The 25,636-nt window shown below is 35.8% G+C and overlaps 1 protein-coding gene across 1 annotated transcript in view; it reads right to left on the minus strand.

The window, feature by feature from the left end:
* Positions 1–25,636, minus strand: part of LOC123675746 (calcium/calmodulin-dependent protein kinase kinase 1) — a 77,131-nt gene that overhangs the window by 30,311 nt on the left and 21,184 nt on the right. Inside the window, exon 2 of the mRNA XM_045611237.1 lies at positions 16,981–17,174. Coding sequence (XP_045467193.1) covers positions 16,981–17,008 — 28 coding nt within the window. The 5' untranslated portion in view covers positions 17,009–17,174. The remainder of the gene's footprint in view (positions 1–16,980; positions 17,175–25,636) is intronic.

Genomic DNA, 25,636 nt, shown 5'->3' on the forward strand with positions numbered 1-25,636 from the left:
TGTCTTTCAATGCTCGACCCAAACGCATGAATTGCAATCGATAACGATCGCCTGTGATTGTTTCAGTCGGTTTCAACAATTTATGATACACTTCGCCGAGCTAGTCCCACTAAATACTGAGCATGACCTTGGAACCATAAATATTCGGATTGGCCAGAATATCCCCATGATTTTCTGCGCTTGAGATTATCGTAATGAACTCATTTTTCGTCTTCAGTCACAATACGATGCAGAAATCCCTTCCGTCGTTGCCTTGCAAGCAGCTGTTCAACGGCTGTTGAACAGCGTTTGTTTGCCGTTCAACATATCTCGGCTTCAACTCGTACGGCACCCAATTTCTTTGTTTCTGAATCATTTCCATAACTTTCAGGCGTTTTGAAATGGCTTGTTGCGTCACTCCCTATGATCCTGCTATGATGCTGGCGTTTGGGACGAGTCTTGATCAATTAATGTCTCCAATTCTGAATCTTCGGAAATCTTCTCTCTTCCACCGCCATGCTGGTGTTCGCGACATCAAAATCACCGTTTTTCAAGCGTTGAAACCACTCTCGGCAAGTTCTTTCGCTAATAGCGGCCTCATCATAGGTATTTGAGAGCATTTGATGAGCCTCAGCCGCAGATTTACTCAGATAAAGCAAAATCTTAAAACTATTACAAACGGCGGAAGCAGAATTGTATACCTACTAGGAAGCCCTGATATATTATACATACCTAATACCACTAAAAATTAGCAATCAGCATAGCTAGAGGGAAAGAGTTCCTACTGAATACTCTAATAATAGTGAGAAGAGAAAATAGCGTTATATGTTCAACTTCAGTTTATTTTCGCATTTATCACAGATTTAAATCTATAATCAGCGATCAGGTGTACTTTCACATTAAATATTAATTTCAAATTGTTTGTGAATTATTTCATTATTTCAATGAAGATATTAGTCATTCTCGCTGAACGGTAATAAATGATTCACTTACTGTTCTGTTAATCAACCAGTAAAAATATTCTACCAAACTAGCAACAAACTTACGAAAGTCGTGCAAAAAGAATATTTCCCCAATGCCTAATACTTGCCTTATGTGAATTTCAGCCCTGAAATATATCAATTTTGGTAGTGTCTGGCGAGGGGTTTGCACTATCCAAGGTTTATGTGATTTGCGGAAAAATCTTTTGGAAGTTATCCGAATAGCATATGTATATAAATTTCAGCTTTTATACTTAGTACGTAATTATATCACAATTTTATGCATTTTTAACACTCGCTACAAGTCAAAGCCACGATTAAGATGCATAGACTCCCTGGTGGAATCCCTGATTCGATTCTCTTTTAGACTTTTTGAGATAGTCCACCTGTTGCTTTAGTATTCTGCTTGACCAGAGTTCTGTAAAGTGACGCTTTTCAAAAATGTTCGAATTCCCGCTATCTGTCTGGCGCCGTTTAAAAATGAAATACTGATTTTAGAGACTGCAAACTTTCACAATAAATCACAATTCAGTTCCTATCGATTTTTTAATGAAATTAATGGAATATAATGACAAAGTATAGAAGATTGTCAAGAGCATATAATATAAAATATTATTGTTCTATACTCAAAGGTCACGAGAGCTGAGAATCGAGAGAAATGTCAAATATAAAGGATGTATGCACCATCTGAAACAGACGCGATATATCGAAATCAAGTAGATATAAATCTGAAAAATCTCCCGTTTTGTCTGAAAGACGTTGTCACACCAGGTTTTCTATGCATCTTAACCACGATAATATAACAACAGAAACGTCATAAACTCAGCTTTCATACCATGACATAAGTCTGTCATCCAAGCCCTCTTAGACCATTAGAACAAATTACCACATAATCCCTGGCTTCAACAAGGAAAATCCTGTATATACCGAAAATGATATTTCAACTATTATGGTAAGATCTTATTTTAATCTCACTAAGATAACATACATCCGTAAGAATCCCAGCATCCGTCAGCGTAAAAAGAATTTTCTTCTTGATGATGTCAGAATAATTCAAATATGATCCTACACGATCTAATCTCGAGGAATTTCCAGAAGTAGATGACACGCTGAAAGGTGACAGATCATCTCCCCATTCGGCAGCATCACCTCAGTATCCGCTCTCTCTCGTCTCTCGACAGACAGCAGAAGAGGGACCGGTCAACCTTCCGTTCGTTCGACCGGGCGAATATTCAAATCGAAGATAGGCCGAAGGTTGAATAACAAACGGCAATTAACAGGAAAAGAAAGGGATACCTTCGAACGATGTCCATGATGGTCGGCCATTGTTGAGATTAGGAACTGAAACCTTAATAATTGGCGTTTTAGAAAGGTCTCGGTCGTTTTTGTTTCACGAATGTTTTAATTACGGAGGGTTCCCTTGAAACCGCGAACGACTGGTCCGAGGATAGAATCAATTTGTTGAGAATGTGACAGGTTCTGCTCGTTGGTCATTGGTTGAGAGAGAAATAGATGAAAACCTACACAGAGGATTGGTATTGTCACCGCTTCCTATAAAACGAACTTTCCTCTCAAGCGAATATAAAGCCAAGGCTCAAAAAGCAGGGAATTACATACGTCTTTTTGACCAGGATACCAACACAAATACTTAATACTACTTACGATCTCACTTGGGATCGTTTTCAAAAAGGACTCGTTTTCTGAAGTGATCGTTCTTTCAATTTGTCTGAATATCAGTAATTTTCGAATTTTTATTCGGGAATGATCTCAAACGACTCACTGATGGAAAAACCCTTTTTTTTTCATTCGATCATTCGTTCAAAATTTGATGTTAGATGAATAGATAATTATATGACATTCAAATGAACATCGCGTAATCAGAAGTAAAAATTTCCAAGACGAATATGAGAGAACAATTACCCAATTTTCCTATAAAATAAAGATTTTGCCATTAACCTTCAATTTGTATTCTGTAGCTCAACAATTCAGTATATGTGTCATATCATCTTCAAATTTGACTATTAGTGCTATGTATATGTATAATCGGCTATACAAATAGAATGAATTTGATGGCTACTACACCTTTTGTATTATTTTTAATTTTGTTTATAGCTGCCTCGATAGCGATATTGAACAAACATAAAGTAAAAGGCTTTCTACAATTCAGAGAGCCTGTTAACGTACTTCTCAAAAGTTCAGGAACAAAATTCAGCTGTATGAAAAAATTCAAAATATTGAGCCGCCTTTGAGTATAACAGTCATTCAATGATTTTTCATTTTAATGACAGTTCTGTTCACGAAATCAATTACGTAGAAAAAATTTATAAATTGGAACTTAGAAAATGTGTTTCTCTATTTCAGTATCGTAATTATAGTTCATTACAGTACTAAAAACAGTTCTGTAATTAACTCATTACAGCATTGTTTTCAGTTATATTTTTCGTTTTGTGTTTGTCTACACTGACTTCCGACTATTATATTTCGACACACGTCAATTGTCAATATAATATAATTTGGATGTAGTGAAATGATTTGCACATTATTCGCAATTTCTCTCAATTCTTAATTCACGAATTCAATGCGTAATTATGAATTATTACAAAATTCGAAAAGTACGATTCAAATTCCGTAATCTTTCAATTTTCGGAACAGTCACACCAACTGCCAAGATACAATAGAAGTGTCACTAAAATGTATAATCTGAATTTTTCATTAAATTTCACAAAACTTGACTAAAATAGAGAAAATATCATCTAATACTCGTCGCAGAAGGCACTCATGCATTCGTGTTGGAATAAGAACTCATTCTACAGCTTATTTTAAAATAATAATAATAATAATCTTTATTTTGAAAGAAAAGCCACATACATAGATCTGTAAGCAACATATTAATCATCATTATTACTTGGTTATCATCTATCATCTATTTTGTATGGTTCTATTCTCTGTTTTTTTTTTTTAGTTCTTTGACATTATTAGATCTCTTGTGGATCTGCTTGAAAATTTCTTCCTAGATCATTCAAAAAATTTTCATTTTTTTCGAATATACTATTATAATTTAGTTGGGCAGATGCCTAGCTAATGCTCGACTTTTTGAAGATTGATTGCTTCGCGGAGAAAGATATATTGTGCAATAGCAGAATGTGGACACTTAAAAAATAAATAAGAAAAAAATTGAGGCATTCGAACTTTGGGTATACAAACGAATTCGTTGGTCGTTGGTGGAACATAGAGCAAACGCTTTTCTTCTACAAGAATCACAAATCTTAAGCGCCTGCTGGACAAAACCAACAAAGCATTTCTCGGATACTTCGGACACATAGCCAGAAGAACGAGCGGAAAAGATTAAAACCCTGTGGTTAAGAGTAAAGTCTAGAGGATAAGACCTAGACTCTAGGTCCTAGAGGAAGATCTCCAATAAGATGCGCTTTGCTTTGACATTCTTGGTCGTCAGTGTGTCAGCCCACAAACTGGACGGATAGGCTGAAGGTTAACTATGCCTAAATCATAAATTTTCCGCAAAGTGGAAGACTTAGACTGTTGACAATGTGTCTTCCAACAAACCGGACGAATAGGCTGAAGGTTTACTATGCCTAGATCCTACATTTTCCGCAAGGTGAAAAACTTAGACTGTTGAATGGACATCAGTCCATCGAAGGTGACAAGAATAAAATTGGAAATTCATTGAGAAAACTATCGTGTCGATACGGTGTTTCCAAGGATGCAATTTTCAGAGAACTAAAGAGAAGAGGTCATAGTGTGAGAGAAAGAAATGTCCAAAATATAAAATTATAAAGCGGAAATAAGTTATTTTACTTTTTTAATCATCAAGATGAATTTCCGACAAATAAAGACTGAGACAATCAAACACTCCAAAATATACGTCCAGTCAGTTAGCTCGATATCGATATGTTGCCGTGCTTTGAGGCCATATTGCGAATAACAAAGTGTTCGTGATGGATGATGAAAAACACTTCACTCTGAGTTATTCCGAAATTAAGGAAACGACAAATTGTGCACGAGCAATATCGAAAATGGTCCAAACAATGACAAATTCAAGCAAAAGGTCAAATTCAGTGAAGTTTCAATTCAGTGCGCGAAATTTAGTTGGATTTCTAGGCCTTATGTGGAATAAATTAGGCCAAGCTATGGACAGTCGAAGTTAAATTCACAACTGCTCAACAAAATTGCTTAATTTTATCCACTATCATTCTCAAAATGATGTTATGTTGACTTCTAATCAATATGCACCTGACACTCAAAATTGTATGAATTTTCACATACCTTTTTTCTGAAAAACGACAAGTCCTTAAATTTTCTGCAGGCTCGGCCAATTGAAGATTTTTAGGCTATTTTTCTTTAAAACTATATATATAATCAAGGCAGGGAAGTGGACAACAAGCAACAATTGGACGGTTGATTTTTAATGAAATTTGGAATATTATGTTCAAACGGTCCAAGACTTGTTGCGAGACGTACCAAGAAGACACTCTACTTTTGAACACCATGGACCAATTTAAAATAAAAATTTTGTTAATAATGAACCTTTCGTGAAAGATTCACGGAAAATGTTTTCTTTTTAAAATTGTTCAAAGAAATCCTACTTTTGAGGCATGCGTTGGTGAAATTCAAAAACTTACTCCTGCATTACATATAGCTTATCAATAACAGACGACAATTAGACCGTAGGTCAGCAGATGACGCACTGTAACCTCTGATAATGATTCTGGTATGTTATTGGAGTTTTGTTTTCATGCCCGTAAGATCCTGTCTTTATCTCTCTCGTTACAGGCAACAACAAAACACCATCAACGATAAGGAAAGAGAATTACGTGACTAGAAAAATCACAACAAATAAGAACTTCATCTTAACTTGTATTTGAGGATAAATGCGACAACAAGGGTTCATAATCACAAATGATAAATTGAAAATGAATATACTCTAACAAATGACTCCTTTTACATGGGTCAAAAAAAAGAACAAGTATGAATTACATAAAGATGACGTAGACGCTTCATGACCTGAGGAAAATGGTTCTAAGTGTAGGAAATTATTGAGGGCGAAGCTCAATGAAAAACCAGTAATAATGAACAAATAAGCGTTTTAAATCCATTAAGGTGTAAATGTCCTTTTGTGCTGCTAATGCTCTAAGACATTTTTTTTATATCTTATTATCGAAACAATAATGTAAACGATCTATGTGACCTTTCGTTTTAATGCTGTTTCGTTCAACCTTTTCAACCTCAAGCTTGTTTTACATATTCAAATTATAGTCTTCGCATTCTTATCTCTTAGCAGTCATAGTTAAAATATATACCCTAGCTGCTTGCATATTCAGTTGTTATTCAGATACATAATTTTTCATTGGTTTCATTTCAAGATTGCAGGATACTTTTGAATTATTCATTTCTGGTGAATGCCTTCAGTTTCTGGTTCAAGACCCAGATGTTTCACTATATTATATTGATTATCATACTTATTGCTCTGTTTGTTTTTATTTTCTTCCAGAGGATGTTTTTAGTTTTTCAATAACATATTTTGTCCTTGAACAAAAACATTTCATAATCAAACATGATGGATAATAAATGAAGCTACATCATTCTATTGTGACCTGGTGTTGTTCCAGATGAAGATGTAAAATTCTCAAATCTTGTAATAGTTGCTCATACTTCGAGATATATATTCGTTAGTCAATTGTACTGCTACTTAGGTAAATCATCGTGGTAATGTATGTCTCAAAAGTTTTGGCCCAAATTCCTTCATTCAATTTTGAAAATAAAACATGGTTTTAGGGCAATTTTTATGAACAATATTTTTATTTCCAATTACGTAATAATATCTTGAACATGCTTCTGGTGGATCAAATATACCAATTTTGTTAAGCAGTTGTGAATGTAACTTTGGCTGTCCACATCTTCGCATCTAACTGGGCCTGGAAATTACTCAAGTTGATATCGAGCAGCAAACTGAAACTCTAACAGCAAATTTGGTCTTTTGCTCGAAATTCACATTATCAAGACAATTGTGAAATGTAAATTATTGTGAAATGTAAAATATTGTGAAATGTAAAATCTGTCATTTCCTTCAATTTCGGAATTACTCGAAGTAAAGTAAAGTTCTCTTAATCATCCATGACGATGACTTTTATATTTGCAAAATGAACAGCAACATCTCGATATTCGAGCCAACATTTTGGTCATTTCTTTCTCCTACGATATCCTACATCCTTCTCTTCAGTTCTCTGGAAATTGTAGACTTTGAAACACCTCAACACCGTGAGTTGAGTAGTTCTCTCAAAGACCTGTATATCAGTTTAAATTTTTTTCTTGGCACTTTCGATTATCTGATTTGCTGTATGTCTAGTTAACGGTCTAGTTCTTCCACTTTACGGAAGATTTAGGCATAGTAAACCTTCCTCAAATTCTGCTATTGTATCTGCCCAACTAAATAATAAACACTTTATCTAAGCTCCAAAATATAGGCCATTACGACGCAATCAATTTCGTTAACTGTCAGTAAAATTCCCAAGAATTGAATGACAGGTCTTTCCAGAGTCGACTCGATATTTTGATTTTAAAATTTTTCCATAAAGTTGAACCAATCACTAATATTGTACAAATGTAGCTACAGCATAAACGATGTCCGGTGAACTGTTCAGGAATTAATAATAATTAAACATTTTTATTATTCATTTCAAGTCAATTCAAGTTCGAATAACAAAAAGATAGAATAAACAGTGTCATTCTGTTATTTGAAAATTTTTTAAATAGTCCATATATAAGGTTTTCAGCTCATTACACTGAAGCTTCTAGAACAATGAAACGGGCATCTGTTTCTTCGTATTGTCATTTCAATATTGAGAGTATGTAATCTCCCATATCGTTCACAAACAAATATTTCAATTCATTGCAGCAGAAAGTAATATAAATTTCAAAAATTGAGACAAATTGAAAACATTTCTTCCATAAATAATTGTTGAAATCAAAGGCACGATTAGTCATGATATTTTCGGTATATTCGATAAGTACAGAGTTAGTTATTTATTTCTCTAATTCTGTGGTTATTCCGTTCATTCTTCCACATCTTGTAGAACAAAATCGTGCGAGAATATATCAGAAACGCACAGTTTTTATGGTAATATTTTATTATTCTATGTTGGTACTTCGAACTTTCCGCCACGGCTTTATCTGTCAATTCATCAATTTGCCTTAAAGAAATCAGTTCTGCCAACCAACATTTTTCAATGCAAAAATCACTAAAATATATTTATGGAAATATTTCATTAATTTCAATGAAAATGCAATGAATTAGAGAAAATAATGTATAATACTCGTACAGAAGGCTCATTCTACCACTCGTTCATTCCAAAACTCGCCACTTCGTGGCTCGTTTTTGAATTTTGAACTCGTGGAAGAATATAATGCCTTCTGCACTTGTATTATAAATAACTATTCTAGGGCAGAACACATTTTCGACTTTTAACGAGAAACCCTTAACAGTAGGTAAGCATTTCTGGAAGAGCATTGGAGAAATCTGGAGCATTTTCCAAATCGAAAATCTACGAAGTTACAGGTGAATACGATCAACACAAACTGGTGTATGATAGCAGCCACTTAGAAGAAGTTTAAATTGGAACTTTGGTCTCTATAGTGACTTGAGTTAACGGTATGAAATTTTTTCTTTAGTGACGACGCATATTAAAATTTCTCTCAGAATGTTTTATGGTAGTGTCTTTCAAATCCTCTTAGAAAATTATTTCCACCTGAATGTTGAATGATTTTGAGTTATAACTCTACTCGGATGAAAATAATGATGTCACCAAGAAAAAAAAGGCGGAAAAAGACAATTACGGAGCTGAATCCAATTCTGCTCCCCCATTCCCAGAATTAGTGAACGCGCGAACAGAACAATCTAATTTTTAGCTTGTAGGGTGGCGTCTTTGATGAACGTTCATCCTCCCTTTGGATCCCTTCGAATTTTGGCGAAGTGTTGTCCTTGAGAAAGTCAAGATGCTACATCGAGAGTCATCGATTCCCATCTTATTATGTTGAAGAATCAAAACATTTCGGAGGATTACACTTGATGAATTGGGTAGAATAGCAAGTTTTTTTTTAGGGTTCGAGTGTAAGAATAGAAGGTGAATAACCCATCTAAGCTCCGCCCTTGAATTGAATTTGAGTTATTATATTAGGTGTACTTTACTTCCGCCGTTTTGCAATAGATGGCTGTTGCGGTAAGTGGTAGCCGAAATGAATAGATCGTGAATTTCATACAATATAAGCTTAGCTATTTGTAAACATAACGCCATCGAAATATTAGTCGATTTGTGTCTGCATCATAAAGTTATTCTCGATTAAATACGTCAACTCACGAGTCAAATTCTCGTCATTTGCGGGAGGTTTTAATTTTCTGCTTTAATATGAACAAATCTACGGCTGAGACTCATCGAATGCTCTCAAATACCTATGGTGACGCCACTATTAATGGAAGAACGTGCCGATAGTGTTTTCAATGCTTCAAAAACGGTGATTTCGTCTTCGAAGACTAGCATGGAAGTGGAAGAGAGGTTTTTGAAGATGCAGAATTGGAGGTATTATTGGATTAAGACTCGCGTCAAACGCAACAAGAATTGGCAGGATCATTGAGAGTGACGCAACAAGACATTTCAAAACGCCTGAAAGTCATGGGAATGATTCAGAAACAAGGAAATTGGGTGCCTTACGAGTTGAAGCCGACAGATGTTAAACGGCGTATGTTTGCTTGGGAACAGCTGCTTGCAAGACAAAGACGGAAGGGATTTCTGCTTTGAATTGTGACTGAAGACGAAAAATGGGTTCATTACGATATTCCCAAGCGCAGAAGATCATAGGCGTTATGTATTATCGATCGTAATCGAACGCAATTAATGCAATTGAGCCGAACCTCGTAAGACAAACGGCCGCGATACAACGAGAGACATAATTAAGTGATTTCACAGCATGACAATTCTCAACCCCATGCTACGAAAGTGGTCAAGACAAACTTGGAAACGTTAAAATGGGAAGTCCTACCCCACCCGCCGTATTCTCCAGACGTTGCTCCCGCGGACTAACACTTGTTTCGATCAATGGCACACTGCCTGGCTGACCAGCACTTCCGGTCTTATGAAGAAGTGAAAATTGAATCAATTCGTGGATCGCTTCAAAAGATGGCCAGTTTTGTCAACCTAGGATTCGTACGCTGCCCGAAATATGGGAGAAAGTAGTGGCGATGGACAATATTTTGAATTATAAATGTATAACCAGTTTTTTACAATAAATCCTCGAATTTCGGAAAAAACGGCGAAAGCAAAGTTGTACGACTATGTATATGTCTCCTTCTTCTCTATGTTCATTTCATTTAACAAATTCATTGAAGGCCATTATTGTTATTATTATTTATAGTCAACGTCAAGCATTCTAACTTGCCCTCTCAAATTGAGTAATTCCCAAAAGATAACAATAAATGCAGAATTTTATCTTCAAATGAAAAGAATGTGAAATTGAAATGTAGTTTGTGATCCTAGTTGGCTTTTATGTGTCAAGGTGAAAAGTACATCGATGACAGACGTCAAACTGCCTTGTATGTCCCCTAAGTTTGACGTAAATATGGTTCTTAATATTTGTTTGTTGTTAGAAACTTGAAGATAAGAATTTAGATTCTATGAGTATGAAATTGATATTAGTTGAAGGTCAGAAGTTCAGTTATCTGAAGCATATCGGAAACTCTGCCTTTTCTCATTTGTTAAAATAGAAAGACCAATAACGGCTTGATGTCGATAACCAAATACAGAAAAGAAGTAAAAAAATAAATCCAGAGGCTAAAAGACGGAACTTCTTATATCAAGACAAAATTCAGTTAAATTAAAAAACGTCGTACATCTTATCGAGGTGGTTCGAGGAAACTTTAATTCAATATCATCCCAAAAGGATTCGAGAAAAGCACTAGAATGAACCGCGGCTTCCATCAAAATCATTTTTTTCGTCAATATCACTGACATATCACTGCAGGATTTTGTTAATTAATCAATTTTGATTTATTATTTCTAGTATTTTCACATGCTGTCGAAACGAGTGATCAGCTGTTTTAATGGAGAAACGAACTTATAAGTTTTTTTAGGAGTTCCATAAGAACCGATACCGCACACTTTATTAGAAAAAATGACCTCCTCTTAAATTGGCTGAATTTTTGATATGTCATATTCCAAATCATATAAAACAGAAAAATTAATGGCAAAAAGTTCATCTATCGGCTAGATTTGTCGCTAGAATCCCCTGAAAACTCTTATTTGTTCTCCAATGTTGAACAATATAAAACTTTATCCTGGATAATGTTCACTATTCTGAGTAATCAAGATGTGAACAGTCTTTAATATGAGATACTATTAAAAATATTGTTCTTCGGTGTTATTACATTCCAGTGTGTTCCAGCTACAAACAATTTTTAAAGTGCAATTATTCGAGAATTGTTTCAAATCGCTTTAGTAATCTACAATAAAAAAATGTTCGTGAATCTCATTCAATATCACATTCGAAGAAATACACAGAGTGTTCTATTCAAAAGAAAGTTATTTTCGAAATGTTTTTCGACAATCATGATTTCAAGGCATGAGAAAGGATAAGAAATATTACAAATCTTTCTATAAAACTCCCTTGAAAAAATGTTTTTTTTTAATCTTTTATTGTAACGTATTCTTACGATATGAATCTGCAAATGGATAGATTTTTCAGTACGAAACATTTCGAGTATATTTTGTGCTTTTTGTGTATTTTTTCCGGATGTGATGAATAATAAGGTGTAGAATGAAATGCATAAATATTTTTAGATAACTGAACATCAAAAATTGTAAGTGTTGGAACAACCTGTATAATTAACCAAATGTAACAACACCAATGAACAATATTTCTGATAGTATCTCATATTAATGGCTGTTCACATCTTCACTATTCCGAATATTGAAAATTATCCAGGATATCGTTTTGTATTGTTTAACAAAGGTGAACAAATGAGAGTTTTCAGGGGCCTCTAGCGTGGAAACTATTCTATATAGAAATTTTTTGCCTATTGAACTTTTTGTTTGGAATGACTTGGACTATCACATATCAAAAATTCAGCCAATTTGAGAACAAGCTTTCACAATCTTCACGATAAGTCATATACGATATTGACCGTGGTGGAAATACCCATGCTTGGAGCTGACCGGCCGGAAACTAACATCACTGCGGTTTGGAAAGAAGTTATGAGCTTTTGCTAGTTTGTTCATTCAGACCCTGGCCTTGCCCAAGGCAGGCCATATTGGATACGAAAAAAAGATACAGTTCTCACGACAAATATGTATTTTTTTCCAAATATCAAACAATTTCCTTCATGAAACGATTTATAACGTAGTAAATTAACGTGAAATGAAAGTATTTTGAACCAAACTTTCATGTTTTTCTTCAAGACCAGAGCAGAAAATCTTCAACTTAGTTGTACAACTTTAATTCCGCCATTTTGCATTAGATGACTGTAGCGATAAGTGGTAGTCGAAATAAATAGATCGTAGAAGTAGTACAATAAGCTAACGTATTTGTAAACATAGTGCCATCGAAATATTAGTCGATTTGTGTCTGCATCATAAAGGTATTCTCGTAAGTAATTGAACAAGTGCCTCAAAATTACCGATAATTACCGTGTTGTCATAAAAACTGCATGAGTTCATTTTCATTTTTGGAGAAAGAGCCCGACACCGAAGGTGGAGGGCTCTTTCTCCAAAAATGAAAATGACCGAATGCAGTTTTTCAAGGAAAACACGCTGGAATGCAAAATTATCCGGTCATTTTGATGCACGAGTGTAATTCGGGGGAATATTTCCCGAATAAACTGTTACATCACTTGTCAAACTGATGTAGAATGGAATTGCCATAGATTCGAACTGTGTAAGATGCATAGAAACTATGCATCTATGAACAGAACAATTATCGCAGTGCAGTTTCGCTTCCTACAATGCAATTATCGCTGTAATTTTCGATAATTGTTCTCCAGATACATAGAATTTTTGACAGGAGGGAAATATTCGATTAAACATGTCAGCTTACGAGACAAATTCTCTTCGTTTAAGGGAATTTTTGATTTTCTGCTTCAATATGAATAAATCTGCGGCTGAGGCTCATCGAATGCTCTCGAATATCTATGATGAGGCCGCCTTTAGTGAAAGAACGTGCTGAGAGTGGTTTCAAAGCTTCCAGAATGGTGATTTTGACGTCGAAGACCAGCAAAACAAGAGAACGGCGTTTGTTTGCGTGTGAACAGCTACTTGCAAGGTAAAGACGTAAGGGATTTCTGCATCGCATTGTGACTGAAGACGAAAAATGTTCTGAAATATTGAACCAATAAAATAATTAGTTTTCCAATAATAGGAACAAAACTCGTCTGTTATCCGACCAGAAGGGCTGGAATCGCCAATTCTTCATTACTAAATCTATACTAATTGTATTCGCAGATTTACTCAATTAAATAGCCGGAAAAATGTAACCAATGGCAGATTACCAGTGCATTAGTCGAAATCTGGATTGTTTCTCTGTCAGCATCTCACTTATGCGAACATTTCCTGTTGCGATTCAAAACAGGAAGGCGGCCGTGAAATCTAACAAAACAAATGCAACGCTCCTACGTCACTTGTCAGCAAGGAAAATAAACGGACCAGAGATGACGTAACCTTTGCCGAGATAAGGAGAAGACGGAAAAAATAAAACGAAAACCGAGAGACCGAGTCAGATAACATTGAAAAACCCAAGACGGAATAGGGAAAAGAGACACCGCTCTGAAACGACATCATCTTCGTAGCCTAATCGGGACGCGGAGCTGTCAGCCACTGGAGTGATGGATGCATCCTCCGAGGCTGTCACTATATCCGCGTGTAACGATAATACCATCTACGTAGGAGCTTGCGTTGGTTCGTTATTTATGTAAATTTGCGTATACAGGGTGGCCATTTGAAAACGAAACAGACGAGATTACAGACGAAATAAAGTTTTTCGATAGAAATGCTCGGACAGGTCGATTTCTGTTTCGAGGGGGACAACTTAAGATGTAGGTTACGGACGCATAGCGCTTCAACCCTTGCTGCTACAACCCCCACCCCCAATTTTTGAATAGGGAAGATGGGGTGAGTGATACCTCAATTTAAAGGTATTTTTATACTGATTTCAGCACAGTAATTGTTTTTTCATTTTATGCATTAGTTCTCGAAATATTCATGCGTTAGTTAGTTAGGAAGGAAGCCACAGACATGTTTGTTTTGAAGCTCAAAATGTCGAACACTACAAGTGCCATGAAAACACCACTTCATTTTCAAATACTTAGTTGGGAATATTTCGAGAACTAATGCATAAAATGAAAAAACAATTACTGTGCTGAAATCAGTATAAAAATACCTTTCAAATGAGGTATCACTCACCCCATCTTCCCTATTCAAAAATTGGGGGTGGGGGTTGTAGCAGCAAGGGTTGAAGCGCTATGCGTCCGTAACCTACATCTTAAGTTGTCCCCCTCGAAACAGAAATCGACCTGTCCGAGCATTTCTATCGAAAAACTTTATTTCGTCTGTAATCTCGTCTGTTTCGTTTTCAAATGGCCACCCTGTATGTCTAATATGAAGAGTTGGTACCGAGTTGCATACGTGAAATATCCAGGGTAGAAACACTACCAATGTCATGTTTACAAGCTATATAACTCCTTGTTTCGCTAATCGATGATTCATATGGAAATAACTAGAATTCCGCACAAGAGAGGCTGAAGACCTGATAGTGAAACAATCCACATAAGGTAGAATTGTATCTCCGGATATGTTTTTGTGAGAGCAGATATACCATCGAGTATATCTGATTCACGAACGACCTTGACAGCGTCTAAAACAGTACCATAACGAGAACTTCTTCAGGACTTCTTCAAGAAGACGCCTGGGGCTTCTTTATGGAGTCGTCCACCTTCGTAGACGGCATGGTGTTTATCTTCTATAATGGTACTTAAGAGATGAAGAAGCAGTAGGATAATTCTTCGGTTAACGGACTTAGTAACTGTTGCTAGGATATAATTTATCCTTCTATTTTTTTGTCAAGCATTCTGAAACGGTTGTTGACCAAGGTAACCGTTCTGATCAACAAATATGCTTATTTTTACGCTCTTGTCTAGAACCTCCACAATGAATATTACAATACCTACTTATTTCGGATCCGATATACTGTTAAGTTATAGTGAAGTGAGCCTTAACGTATTCTCAAATTTTAACTTCAGTACTATATCCATTATTTCTTTTATCGACTGAAAACGGTTGCAGCGGAGTGCTCATACGACTTCAATTCCTAATACTGAATCATTAATCATTTTGTGTGACAAAAAATGTGAATAATCCATACGATGTCAAATAACAGAATCAGGATGAATAATTGAATCGCTCTTGCAGCCTGCAGTAATGCCATGATATCATTTGCGGTATGGTTCATAAGTCTTGTTAGAATCCAAATTCCTTAAGTTGCTTTTCATTGTTAATTATGAAAGAAATTGTTCGAATATAGAAAGATAATGAGATCTAGTTACAATAGAGAGTCCTTCTTGATCACATTCACAAATAAGGTCATACCTTGCGTAGGCATAGATTGCACACTTCATTGGAATTTTTCCGGATGCAACAGTGTTTCTACAATGACATTATTTCGAATCTCGGTTCATTGGTAATGAAGAAATGAGTTAATATCAAATGATCTTAGGAACACAATCTTCATTTTATTTCTTTGAGCTTTCAGCCATTTACATAGTCATCTTCAGCTGCAATCTCTTTGAACATGCATCAAGACAAACAACTTGTTATTCCCAGAACATGTAGCTTACTGAAGAGCAAGATGTCCCCAAAATTTTGTCCTATCCAAAAACATAAAAGGCTCCAAGGGTCTTTTATAGCAAGCATGAATTATATCTTCTCTTATACGCACAAATTTCTTCTCTAAAATTAAGTCCACCACTTATAGTATCTTATCCTACGAATTTTGTTGTCACATCTACAAGTTCCAACTACATTTAAGTAAGGTGGATCCTCAGAGTAATGAACATAGAAAGAGGGAGCATATGTCATTTTCAGTAAGTAAATTTGGACCCCAACATGAACTATCACATATGACATGAAGCGCGCGGAAATGAAAACATATCAGTGGTATGACTCAATTCACGAGTTTCTCAACAAAGAACGCACTTCTTATGTCCCATAATGAATCAACGTTTCATATTGACTCAAAATATTTTGAAATGAATACCTGAATGTATCAGAAATTCAGAACACAAACTTCAAGCGCGCCAAACGACGTGAAACAACCGATGACACTAGGAGAGCAAAAGTTGCCAAACCTTGGATTTCAGCAGGTAGATACAGAAAATAGTAAATATTCTGTTTATTATAAATTCGATAATTAGGAAAAATATCGGATTCCAAATATTCAAATTTGCATATTTAATCAGGAATCACTCAAATAAATATATTTCATTGAATATATTATACATTCATAATGGTATAGTAAAATTGTTGCTTTGAAAATATATCACGATCCGACAACGTAATCTAACCATGTTGGGAACATGTGAAAATTGCGTATACTTCCTCTATCTATGTTTATTACTCTATGGTAATAACCTAACCTACAAAAACAGTGTTTTCCATATTTCATTTCAAAATCTTAATGCACTAATTGCATCCTTTATTGATATATCAATATGCTGTTACTAATTGAAAATAGTAAATTTGTAATCCGAAAGTAGAGTCCATTTGTACGCTGGCATTATTGGGTTGTCAGTTATAAGAGCAAATTTCCCCGTAAATTTTCATAACGATGCAATATATCGAGCTTGCTTTTCCGGGAACGAATACATCTGTCAACAAATGCAAACAACGATACTGGGTCATCACTCTACCGTGAGAATGGGTCGTTCAAGCTCTACTCTAAAAATATATGCGTTTGCAGTATTTTCGCTTACCGTGTTGTATGGTTGCCATGGCGTCCATTCGAGTATCATCTATCAATCTTGTGGTTGATGGACCTCGGGCGTACGTGAAGACCGACGGTATGCGTCGCTTCTTCCGGTTTGTCCGTTGTCGCTACGTCTGATACCTCGGTTCCTTAGGGTGGATCCTCCGTGACTCTCCTTGGGTAGGGAAACACTGAGCTATCCTGAAAATTCAAAAGGATATTTTATTTAAAATTGTTTTTCATTTGATACCAAGTTGATTTCGAAACAAATCATTCGATCTACGATACAAGAATATTAACCCAGCTTAACCCAGGGCGCCTCTGCTGAGAAAGCATCAATAACAACATAACCACCCAAAAAAAAAAAAAAACAGCACCTGCTTCGATGATAATACAGAACTTTTTCCTTTTGATGAAGGGTTTCTTTCCTTTTTTCTAACATTCCTACCTACAATGCATTCATAATAATAAAACAGAAATGTCAAATCGAATATAATAAAATGTATGTAGGATCCAGTTAGTTCCCTGTAACTAATTGAGATGGTCAACCGGATGCTTGGAGACCTATTAATTTCTTCAAGTGTCCAGGCATGACACTTTCAATGAACGAATTGTTATTGTACATAATGTAAAAAGGATGTGTAATTCTTCGGGGTGTCGAAGATGTGTCATGTCGGTTGTAAATCTTAAGAGACTTACTGGGGTTGGGAAAGTTCGAGAACAAGACGGTCGTACCAGATGGTTACATCTGTTTATCAGGTTCTAGTCCTTCTAGAATATTCGATTTCCAGGAATCCGCGAAGATCTTTGTGGGCGGTACGGCAAAGCTCTTATTGGACTAGGAGATGGTACTTTCCCCTAAGGGTGTGGCCAAGACGAAAAGAAGGGAGGTCGATGTTCGAGACAGGGTAGTTCCAATCGGGAGATATTCAGTTTTTTAACTTAAGTCGAAGACGAGTCAAGTTCGGGCGGTCAACTTAAGACGTAAGACGTAAAGACGGTTCGCGGACTAGATTAAGATGAGTCGCGAACAAATCAAAGACGAGACGACCGAAAACTTGAAATACGACGAAGACGTGATAAACGAAGACGTTTCGAGTAACCAACAAACGAGTTAAAGACGAAATTCAGTACGGTAGTGAGAAACTTGTTAATTAAGACGTAATTAGGATCTTCTCAATACTGAGTTTGTACTGTATAATTGTGGCTTTGTAAATAGATGTAAATAATTCAAAAGAGTTTAATTATTACAAATCCAACAAAGTCACGGAGAAAAAGACGAAAGGCCAGGTAATCGAATCATACCTCTAGACGATCGATTAACCAAGCCTACATATATTATCATATAATCATTTAATACCAAGTTGATTTCGCAACAAATCACTCAATCCACTATACAAGAATATGATCTTAGCTTAACCCAGGGCGCCTCTGCTGAGAAAGCATCAATAACAACATAACCACCCAAAAAAAAACAGCACCTGCTTCGATGATAATACAGAACTTTCTCCTTTCGATGAAGGGTTTTTTTCTTTTTTTCTAACATTCCTACCTACAATGAATTCATAATAATAACCCAGAAATGTCAAATCGAATATAATAAAATGTATCTTTATTTATTCCTGGATTTCTTCGACGTCAATGAATAAAGTGTAAGTACTTAAACTAATTTTCATATCCACATGACACTGCGTACGATCGAAGAATGATTATCTATCACACCACAACATACAAAGGGCGTTAGGGCATGCAAAGTTTCAGTATTGATTCGATAACTAATTGGGATACAAATATGTGTTTCGATGAAATCAATTGGCATTTATCAATAACTAGTTTCGAATGCAGAATCGTAGGAATTTTCCATATGATGAATGTGACAATGTGTAAACAATGGCTTTCAAATAATTCTAAAGCGAAGGTAATGTTTTTTTCGTCTTTGTGGAACACATATTGATTTCACCCCGCTTTCAATGTGGGTAATAGGGAATTCCTATTATATTGGTTGGGCTGCCATGTGTCATTTATTATACAGGCGACTTTAGTAAAGTTAGTTTGGAGATTTTTTGCATGGAATGTTGGCAAACGGAACGGAGCGAAACATCCTTATGTTGTTTTTAAGAATCCAAGATGAAAAATAAAAAGGCAGCCAGCAAACTGATCCAAATTGCTGTCCTTAAAGAGGGAGAGGAGCTTTCGAGCGTTCGTTCAATCAATGCTTTAGCGGTTGTGTTAAACGCGCGGAGAAGCCTTTGCAGATCATCTCAATTTTACGTTATCAAGACTGCATCATCAGTCTTTTCTCTGCATCATTAGTTCCTGCAAACTTTTTTTATTATTTAATTCATAATGATGTTGAACAGAAGTGACTCCCATGATTCACCTTGTTGAATGCCTCTTTCCAAACTTATCAGCTTTGTGAGTTCATTGTCTATCTTTGCTTGTATTCAGTTCAGCGATGAATATATTCGATAGACTTAATGTGGATCATACAGGAAGGCACTACATATTCCAATCGTATTCGATCGAACGTCTCATTTGGGTCTATAAAACAAAGGAATACTGGTCTATTATAATCTATTACTTTTTCACTTATTTGTCTTATAAATTACTCCTAGGTAAATTCCGGACCAAATGTGGCTCCAGAAGAAAAGGCAATCATACAACGAGACCAACCGAATTATACAGACAACGTCTTGAGGAGAAAATTGAAGTGAATCCGGCGTATAATTTGAATGCCTTCAACATCATTTGGAGTATATTGAAAATTAACATCAAAGCAGTCTTAAAAGCCGTTGGAACAGTCACAACCATAAGTCGAACCACTACAGAATACTATGAAAAATTACTAATGAAAAGACAGACCAATTAGCCAGGGAAAGGAGTAAATCCCATTCCCCAGGCAGAGCCATTTTGTGGCTTTCCAGCCAGTAATCAAGCGAGGACAGTTAAGGAATGGGGACCGAAGAAGAAACTGGAGAATAATCAATGGTCAAAGACAGGCCAAAGTCTCTTCTCTCCTACTCGACAAACTTGACTAGAATATTTCCCTCCTGTCAAAAATTCTATGTTTATGGAGAACAATTATCGAAAATTACAGCGAATATTTCCCTCCTGTCAAAAATTCTATGTAAATGGAGAGCAATTATCGAAAATTACAGCAATAATTGCATTGTAGGAAGCGAAACTGCATTGCGATAATTGTTCTGTTCATAGATGCATAGTTTCTATGCATCTTACACAGTTCGAATCTATGGCAATTCCATTCTACATCAGTTTGACAAGTGATGTAACAGTTTATTCGGGAAATATTCCCCCGAATTACACTCGTGCATCGAAATGACCGGATAATTTCGCATTCCAGTGTGTTTTCTTTGAAAAACTGCATTCGGTCATTTTCATTTTTGGAGAAAGAGCCCTCCACCTTCGGTGTAGGGCTCTTTCTCCAAAAATGAAAATGAACTCATGCAGTTTTTATGACAACACGCTGTCATGCAAAATTATCGGTAATTTTGATGCACTTGTGCAATTACTTACGAAAAGTTCTCTCACTCAGTAAACCCGAACTGAGGAAACTGACGGAAGCATTCACGGGACATTGTTCTGTGACGTATCATCTGAAAAACATGAAAAAAGCGCCTGAAAAGTGAAAACACATGTCGCTTTTGTCAAGAAGCCACTGATACACCCAAACGCTATGAGAATGTGAAGCTTCTCACCGGAAAAGGCTACAACACCTTGGTTCTTGGTTTTTAAAGTCGGAAAAAGTGATAAATGTAGCCTCTGGAAACGTGAAAAAGTTCATTGAGACACTATTGCATGACTTGTAAACAGCGCGGGGATGCAAAATGGATCTTTAGGTAAGGTAGGATGATCTTTCGCCCCTCTTTTTATCTAATATAATCTAATGAGTCAAAACCAAAGCAAGTTGAGGAGAAGTAAAAGAAAAAACTATATCAGATATCTAACAACCAGAAAAAATGAAGCTTATAACGAATGAAAAAGATTCCGAATCAAACTGCTCAGTTAGACAGACAAAGAAAGAACACTGGAAGAACTTTTCTCTAATTCTGTGGTTATTCCGTTCATTCTTCCACATCTTGTAGAACAAAATCGTGCGAGAATATATCAGAAACGCACAGTTTTCATGGTTATATTTTATTATTATATGTTGGTACTCCGAACTTTCCGCCACGGCTTTATCTGTCAATTCATCGTTCAAATTTGAAATTTGCCTTAAAGAAATCAGTTCTGCCAACCAACATTTTTCAATGCAAAAATCACTAAATGATGTTTATGGAAATATTTCATTAATTTCAATGAAAATGCAATGAATTAGAGAAAATAATGTATAATACTTGTACAGAAGGCTCATTCTACCACTCGTTCATTTAAAAACTCGCCACTTCGTGGCTCGTTTTTGAATTTTGAACTCGTGGAAGAATATCAATGCCTTCTGCACTTGTATTATAAATAACTATTTAAGCGCCTCGAGAAAGACTTCTACGGATTTTAGAAACAGATATGGCGATTCATAAGGAGTCAAAATAAGGGGTGATACATAGCTACCAAATTATTGGCAAATGTTTTCAACTTGCTATTTATATATTGTTGTAATTTTTTTTCTATATCTATAGATTTTTTGGGCATATCTAGTAAATATATTCATTTTTATATGTCACCATAAATTTTCTCTTGCTATTTGCAAGCTTTTTATGTTGTATATAATCCCGTGTCTACCTCAGTCTGTTAATAGACATTCTGAAAAGATTATTGAGACCGATATTTCATCTATCAAAGTTTCCTGAATATGCCAAACAACTCTGGAAAATGACGTATTCTCAAAAAAGTTCAGCAAAGTCCGAGAAAACTCAGGTGTGGTCATAAAATCTCACGGATACCGGTTAACTGGAGTAGTTCGGTCTCGAGGTCAGGAAAGCTATGGCGGGGGGAGGGAGGGGACGTATGCTGGTGGGGAGAACACAGAAAATAAACGGAAGAAGAGCGCGGTCTGTTATTGCGTCTCGGGAAAAGCGAGACGAGCCGGGAAAAATGTGTGTCACGAAGAAATTGGAAAAGCCTGAGTTCGTTTGCGATTATACAGGATACGTCTCAGGTTTTTCCTCCGTCTTCTCCTGAAGGAACAAAGGGGATGTTAGCGTCTTTATTACCTAGAACGTCTGCTCTCGTATCGGAATTGGTTTGTCGAGTGTATCAGCGCGGGGAGGGTTCCACAATGGGCAATTATGGGTATGTTTGTAGTTAGGTGAGAAGATCTTCCGAGGGAAGTTGGAGCTGATATGTCCTTCGGATTTTATGAAACATGAAACTGTGATAACTACTTTTATAGTATGAAATGAAAACCGTAGTTGAAGTTGAAGAAAAATATATCATCTTATCCACATGAGAGACTCTTTTCGAATGAGTATAACTCGTTTCAAGCCTTAATAAGACGTGAGAAATTCAAATATCTATTTGATTGAAATGATGATTTACTCATTTGACAGTAGTTGCAGTAGTCAAAGAGTATATGAAGGTGTCCAGTAACTATGGTGCCAAATTGAAACAGAAAATACGACTTGAAAAATGAATAAGACTTTCCTTATATTTCTTTTCTCGAATATAGTTCGTTGCAGAGATACTTCAGAGAAATGAACATAGATAGAGAGAGCATATGTCATTTTCAGTGAGCAAACTTTGTCCCCAACATGAACCATCTAATTTGACATGAAGCGCGCGGAAATTGAAACATGTGAGAGGCACGATATTTCACTCAATTCGCGAGTTTCTCCACAAAGAGCGCACTTTTTATGTCCCAAAGTGAATCAACGTTTCATATTAACTCGAAATATATTGAAAAAATACGTTAATATATCATAAATTCAGAAAACAAACTTCAAGTGCGCCAAACGACGTGAAACAACCGATGACACTAGGAGAGCAAAAGTTGCCAAACCTTGCATTTCAGCAGGTAGATACAAAAAATAATAAATAATCTGCTTATTATAAGTTCGACAATTAAGAAAAATATCGGATAATATTCAAATTTGCATATTTAATCGGGAATCACTCAAATAAATATATTTCATTCAATATAATATACATTTATAACGATATAATAAAATTCTGGATTTGAAAATATATCACAATCCGACAACGTAATCTGACCATGTTGGGGACATGTAAAAATTGCGTACTTCCTCTATCTATGTTCATTACTCTATGAGAGATACAATAAAAAATTGAAAGTAATTTATATTCATAACTTCCACAATTTCCAAAATTTTTTAATCGAATTTGAAAGAATGTTGAGGAACGTTTCTGCATGCTAATATTATAAGTAAATTCTGATTTTGTTCCAGGGCAACAGCAGGCTATCAGTTTGCCAAAAGTCGTTTGGATGTTAAAATCGATTTTGTTCGTTCGTCTAACCGCCGTGTACACGATAACTCTCGAACGGATTGAGGTAGATACTAAATTTTAATATAAATTCAGACATCGAATACCTTGTCTATGAGGTCGTTTATGGACTGAATGCGTTTGTTGATTCGAGAGCTATACTCATATGATCATCAATTCATCGATCAGTATTCAAGGGTTCAAACACTGCAGCATGATATTTGCCATACTATGTCTACTCATTATTGAATATTGCGTGAGATAAAAAAAAAACAAATCAATAGGTAAAGGTAACTAAATTTGCATTGTTCTGTAATGAGGAGTACAAAGAAGTGGAGAGTGATCGCATTCATTTGTTTACCCTTCATTGTCGAAACATTGTAAAAATATCGCGGAAAATAAACATCCGAGTAAGCTTGAGAAATATCTTCCATCTGTCATCCTTTGGGCACATATGGCCGGAACAAACACTACGGTCCTGGCCATAAAATTGGTTTGACAAAAGCAAGGTCGAATGACAACAATATAGTTTTTCGAATATTCCACGAAATGATAAGAGGAATCAACATTCTTCAAATCCTGTTCGAACGTTTATGTCGACAGGGTAAAACAACAAGATGACCGTGATTCGTCAAAGAAAACATGGTCATGGCGATTTCCTATTACAACATCGATAAAACAAAATATTCCAGAAAAGCGGTGAAGACGGTAGGAAACTTTCGAGGGCTCGTTCACTAATAATACTTAAATGAATAAATAATACGATAATTTTTTTTATTTTAAGATCCCTAGGTAGAGCGATGCTTCAATCAGGTTATTTTTCATTCCATTGTTAGATGTCAGACTTATATCTTATTTGATAGTGTAACTTAATAAAACAGAGCGTCGACAATACCTTCAAATTGAGCCTAAAAATGGCGAATGAGGCGGGGCTTAACAATAGAACTTAAGAAAACGATTGACTCAACTGAATTGGCACTTCGTCAAAATTGAAATTATTAGGGCCTGCTAGATTTGTATATACAATAAATTTATTCAACTGAAAGATACCTTCTACAGTTACTAAATAAAATGGACCTTACTTTTCGAATAAATCCCAAAAATCAGGTGAACGGAGTATATAAACAAAAAGCCGCCATATTTAGGGTCAGAAACCAGCAGCCAATCAAAAACACTAGAAACATCAAGAACACTAGTGTCGCCACTGTGTTTTATTAAGTTAGTGTATCATTTGAATATGCTTATATCAAGTCCTATGTTCACCTATTTTTATGTAACAAATTAAAAACGCTATATTCATTCGTCAAAAAAGTCTCACCTGTTTTCCTAATAAAGCAGTTATGGAACTGAAATTATAATATTCGTATTTTCTATGATCTACATGTCCAGTTGATGATCCAGGGGGGGCGGAAGGGGGTATAACAAATGTGGAGCATTGGCATAGACTTTTATTTCACGTGGCCTCAAAGAAAAACGTCTGAAGGTGGTAAATCACAAGATCTCGGTGGCCAATAGTGATAACCTCTTCGAGAATAATCACCTGCCCAAAAACCGCACCAAACAGTAGAACTTTGAGGACGGAGAGTTTTTCAACAAACATTCTTGGATTTTCCGAGCCCCAAATGAGACAATTCTGCTTATTAACATAGTCTCCGAGGTGAAAATGAGCCTCATCACTGAAGATGACTTTTCGATGAAAATCCGGATAGTTGCTGGTGATCGACCGCCTTTAGTTCTTGTGTTAACTGAACATTAAAAGCCTTAAGACCTGAGTCTTTATGCAAAATACGGTGTAATTTCGTTTGTGGAATGCCTAATTCCCAAGATCAACGAGGAATCGACAAACTTGAGTTGTCGTAAACACTTCAGCAGCAATATTCTCAGTTGTTCTTCAGCGACGTACACGCCTCAGATTCTTGACATCACTAACTTGTTCCACCAGCTTAATTTTTCCACCAGTTGCTTCACGATGACCCAAAAGTGCTTTAGGTTTGCGAACTGTGACTGTAAAATTTTTACCATTTTTGAAGTGAATTCTAACAATTTCAATGCATTGTTGAAGCGTGTATAGTTCCATTTTAAGTAATAGCATAGTTTTGGTTGTCAAATATCAAAAGATGACAGGTATCTAGATGGCAGGCTATTCAAATGAAACCTCTTTTCGGAAAACCCTTTGCGAGGGTTAATATTTATGTATTGAGAATACAAAAAATAAACAAGCGATTTTGATGCAAAATATTTTTACTGTTTTTCAAAATGATTGACTA

Source organism: Harmonia axyridis, chromosome 3, assembly GCF_914767665.1.
Source record: "Harmonia axyridis chromosome 3, icHarAxyr1.1, whole genome shotgun sequence".
Classification (NCBI taxonomy): Eukaryota; Metazoa; Arthropoda; class Insecta; order Coleoptera; family Coccinellidae; genus Harmonia; species Harmonia axyridis.